Below are 4,777 nucleotides of genomic sequence, written 5' to 3' on the forward strand. Positions count from 1 at the left end.
ATGGCATCGCTTCTACTCCTAGTGAGTAGCTCATGGCTCCTCTTCTGCTCTCTCTTCCTTACTCCGGTGGCCGCCGATCAGCGGGCCTCGTACATTGTCCACATGGACAAGTCCGCCATGCCGCCAGCGCACTCCGACCACCGTGAGTGGTACTCCACCGTGCTAGCGTCTCTAGCAGCAGCAGCAGCCGACTCTTCGGGCGCCGCCAGTGGCGACCAGCCGCGGCTCGTCTACATCTACGACGATGCGCTCCACGGCTTCACGGCCACCCTCTCGGCCTCCGAGCTCCGCGCCCTGAGCCGCGTGCCGGGCTTCGTCTCGGCCTACCCGGACCGCCGAAAACATGTTTTAGAGCCTATGCACCCGGGTACTCTTTATCCAACCACTCATTCCTGCATCACGATTCGTGCAAATAATTTTCTCTTTTTTGTTTCTCTCATATGGAACATGTATTTGTACTTCAACTTTGCAGCACAACAAAGCTTTCTATGTAGAATGTGGGATAAAACTTACAGATTTTTTAGTTCAACATAAATATACAAAATGAGATTTATTTGATTAAAAAATCTTATTTTTCATATTTATGTCGGACAAAAAAATCTGAAAGTTTTATCTCACATTCTAGTTACAAAGTTATGTTGTACTGCAAAGTTTGAAGTTCAAGACATGTTTTATATGAGAGGAACAAAAAAGAGAAAATTCCATGTAATAAGGTAGTTGTGTAGCACAGATCTCAAAGCAACATTGGAGTGTTAGGATAGTGAGGCCCGGGTGCATAAGCTCACAAAATCTGCATTCCCGCCGCTCTGACATCACTCACGACACCACCCACTCCACGGAGTTCCTCCACCTCAGCCCGTTCGGTGGGCTGTGGCCGGCAGCCAAGCTCGGCGAGGACGTCATTATCGGCATGATCGACACCGGAGTGTGGCCAGAGAGCGCGAGCTTCGATGACGCCGGCATGTCTCCCGTGCCGTCCCGGTGGCGCGGCACGTGCGAGCCGGGTGTGGCGTTCCCCGCCTCCCTGTGCAACCGGAAGCTCATCGGAGCGCGCTACTTCAACAGGGGTTTGGTCGCCGCGAACCCCGGCGTCAAGATCAGCATGAACTCCACGCGCGACAGCATAGGCCACGGCACGCACACATCGTCGACAGCCGGGGGCAGCCCCGTGCCGGGCGCGTCCTTCTTCGGGTACGGGCTCGGCACGGCCCGTGGAGTTGCCCCGCGTGCTCATGTTGCCATGTACAAGGTCATCTGGCATGAGGGCCGGTATGCGTCTGACGTGCTAGCCGGCATGGACGCGGCCATCGCGGACGGCGTTGATGTCATCTCCATCTCAATGGGCTTCGACGGCGTGCCGCTGTACGAGGACCCGGTGGCCATAGCTGCTTTCGCCGCCATGGAGCATGGTATCCTCGTGTCGGCTTCGGCGGGTAACGACGGCCCACGCCCCGGCAGTTTGCACAACGGCATCCCATGGCTGCTCACAGTCGCAGCTGGCACGGTGGACCGGACAATGTTCTCTGGCACCGTGTCCTATGGCAACACGACGCTAACCACCATAACAGGCTTGACGAACTATCCGGCGAACGCTTGGGTGGTGGGCACGAAGCTGGTGTACGACGACACCATCTCGGCGTGCAACTCGTCGGCGTCGATGGCAAACATAACGACGAGCATAGTCGTGTGTCGTGACACCGGGTATGTCACTGAGCAGCTGAACACCACGAACGAGGCCGGCGTCGCCGGTGCCATCTTCATCACGGACGTCAAGACTTTTGATGACACCATGCCGCTCCCAGCCATTTTCATCAGCTCGAAAGACGCACCGGCGCTGCTGAGCTACATCAACTCGACCATGACCCCAACGGCGACAATGAAGTTCCAACAGACGATCCTCGGCACGCGGCCGGCGCCGGTGGTCGCCGTGTACTCTTCTCGAGGCCCGTCCAAGAGTTACCCCGGCGTGCTCAAGCCGGACTTACTAGCGCCGGGGGACAGAATACTCGCGTCGTGGGCGCCCGTATCTCCACTGGGGCTGATCGGCCAGACCTCGCTGGGCAGCGACTTCCTCGTCGCGTCCGGGACGTCCATGGCGTGCCCGCACGCCAGCGGCGTGGCCGCATTATTGCGGGCGGCGCACCCGGACTGGAGCCCCGCCATGATCAAGTCGGCGATGATGACCACCGCGACCACGAACGACAACACGTTCCACCCGATCACGGACGCCGGCGCCGGCTTCGACGGCAACGACAACGGCACCACGGCGAGCCCGCTGGTCATGGGTTCCGGCCAAGTCAGCCCCAACTCGGCCATGGACCCGGGGCTGGTGTACGACGCCGGGCCCAAGGACTTCGTCGAGCTGCTCTGCTCCGCGAACTATACCACCGCCCAGATCGCGGCGATCACGAGGTCCAGGTACAACTGCTCCTTCTCGTCCAACGACGTGAACTACCCGTCGTTCCTGGCGAGCTTCGGCTTCTACGCCACCAGAGGGGAGATGCGGTTCAGCAGGACGGTGACCAGCGTCGGAGCGGGTCCGGCGACGTACCACGCCTCATGGGTTTCGCCGAGCAACGTGGCCGTGGCCGTGACGCCGGCGACGCTGGAGTTCAGCGGCGCGGGGCAGAAGGTTTCGTTCGAGGTAGACATCAAGCTCACCGCGCCTACTCCCGGAGGCAAGGCCGCCTACGGGGCCGTGGTGTGGACCGACACCAGCGGCAAGTACCGCGTGAGGACACCCTACGTTATCCTTTGATTGATGCTCGCGTTGCCTCTCTCAAATCCTTGTCGGAATAATGTTTCATTTTCTTTTGAGGGGTGAAACAGTTATACATTACTTAAATAAATAAAGGTCGGGATCTCACCCGCTATTACTTGAAGAATACAATCAGGTGGCATAGTCTGCCACTCCTCAGAAGCTTCAGAAACTACAGCACGCTTAGCTAGAATGTGGGCAGCTCTATTAGCTGAGCGCCTCTTCCAGGTCACTTTACATCCTTTCCAACCTTGCATTAGACTCTTGATATCCTCCACGATCGGTCCAGCCGCAGATAGATTCTTCTCGCTGCTATCAATCATGCTTACCGCTTCCCTGCAATCAGTCTCGACGTGGATCTTCTGGACTCCCAGCTCGCGCCCAAATTGGAGAGCTTTTTGACATGCCTTTAACTCTGTTATATCCGGGTTGTCAACACCGGGGAAGAAAAGAGCTGCAGCACCCCGAAAGGCACCAGTATGGTCGCGAAAGACCACCCCGCCTCCTCCCTTTGTCTCAAACCTATGTTGTTGATAGTCAAATTTGGCAGATTAAAAATATGGATTATGATGCTAATGTGCTAAGCTGAAGATTGTTTTTTAACTGAAGATATACACACGCTTGATGGAGTTGGGGAGGTAAGAGTACAGGAAGTTGAAGATTTAGACTCCAGTTTTGTTCACGTACAACCACCATCAGGTATAAGATGAAGACGGGGCTACGGTTGAGATATGCTTGATTATTTTGGAGCACGGAGAGGAGCGGACGTCGCTGGTTATACTATTTTTATTATCAAGGAAACCAGGTTCCTGTTTAGATTTTGAATGTACAGATAAGGACCAAATCTTATAAAACAGAGTTGTAACCAGATCGGTCTCCTGATAGATCAAAGGATCAAAGTCCAGATCGCCCTATATATACGTAGGGTCGGAGGCCGGTAGAGGGACACCCAACATTGACAAAAACATATCTACTTTATTTCCACGCATAGCTTTTCTTTTCGTTCGTTTTTCCCCATCGACTCCTCTGTTCTTGTCTGCAAGTTCAGAGATCGCCGTGGCAGTAGGCCAACCCTACGCCGCTGAACCCGGAAAACAGGACCTAGACGCCGCTTAGGTTCCGTTTGCCGTTGATCCGTTGAAGATTCGTCCAGAAGAATCAAGTTTTCTTTGAGATCAGCAAGAAGAAGGACGTTTTGTTCCTCATACAGCAAAAGACGGCAGAAGAAAAGACCGGCTAGATTGTTGATCACTTCAGGAATTGAGTGTGTTGCTCTGCAGACGATTTTTGCCATCAACGCAATTTGGCGACTCCGCTGGGGAATCAAGTCAATCGGCTATCATGTCTGACGACAAGGCTGAACTCAACTCCGGCAACATCATCAAACCCACATTAGATGAGTTGTCAGAAGAATATCGTCAGAAGTATGAGCAACGTTTGCAAGAATTTGAAGATGCTCAGTGCCGGCGCAAGCAAGAGTTTGAAGATACAGTGCTTTCCTGCTTCCAAAAGACTCGCCAAGGTGTCATCATGAAGGGACCTGATCTGCCATCCGTCACCGAAGCATCGAACGTAGGACTGGTAAGTGAAATTACACATGGTCTCAAGGAAGAGATGGCTATTATGATTGACCAATCAGTAGGTGCATCTGTTCATAACACGCATGAAAATTATGTTAGAAATCTAGACAGCATGATCGTTGGTCATGTTAAAAATCTGTTTGAAAAGATGCAAGTTAGTAACTCGGCGCTGTCATCAGTGTCGTATTCTGACAGAGAAAGAGATAGGCAGCCCTTAGCAACCGATGCTTCAACTTAAAATAATAATGCTGTTAATATGCAGCGCAGGGCTATACCTTTTGATTCATCGGCGCTCTTCACACCCGCTGGAGTACCACAATACGGTTTGCCGATGAATTTGTATGCTAGCCACAATAGTAGTGGTCCGGCTGTTAGTGTTTCACCAAGTGTTGCTAGATCAGGGCATGCATATGCACCTCCTGTATTTTCTTCGTCAGGT

General features: G+C 53.4%; 1 protein-coding gene across 1 annotated transcript; it reads left to right on the top strand.

Moving 5' to 3' along the window:
- LOC119272378 (subtilisin-like protease SBT3) lies at positions 1-2,758 on the top strand. Its single transcript, XM_037553882.1, has 4 exons — positions 1-332; positions 799-1,409; positions 1,491-2,412; positions 2,575-2,758. Exons 1-4 carry the CDS (start codon positions 1-3, stop codon positions 2,756-2,758), a joined length of 2,049 nt encoding a protein of 682 aa, XP_037409779.1.
- Positions 2,759-4,777: the final 2,019 nt, after the last annotated feature.

The sequence above is a fragment of the Triticum dicoccoides genome, chromosome 3A, assembly GCF_002162155.2.
Source record: "Triticum dicoccoides isolate Atlit2015 ecotype Zavitan chromosome 3A, WEW_v2.0, whole genome shotgun sequence".
NCBI lineage: Eukaryota > Viridiplantae > Streptophyta > Magnoliopsida > Poales > Poaceae > Triticum > Triticum dicoccoides.

What these genes read in the sequence shown, in the direction of transcription:
- LOC119272378 (XM_037553882.1), top strand. Translation starts at nt 1, where the DNA reads ATGGCATCGCTTCTACTCCTAGTGAGTAGCTCATGGCTCCTCTTCTGC. An exon ending in TTCGTCTCGGCCTACCCGGA is followed by an intron (nt 333 to 798) that starts CCGCCGAAAACA and finishes AAATCTGCATTC; the next exon opens with CCGCCGCTCTGACATCACTC. An exon ending in TTTCGCCGCCATGGAGCATG is followed by an intron (nt 1,410 to 1,490) that starts GTATCCTCGTGT and finishes GGCTGCTCACAG; the next exon opens with TCGCAGCTGGCACGGTGGAC.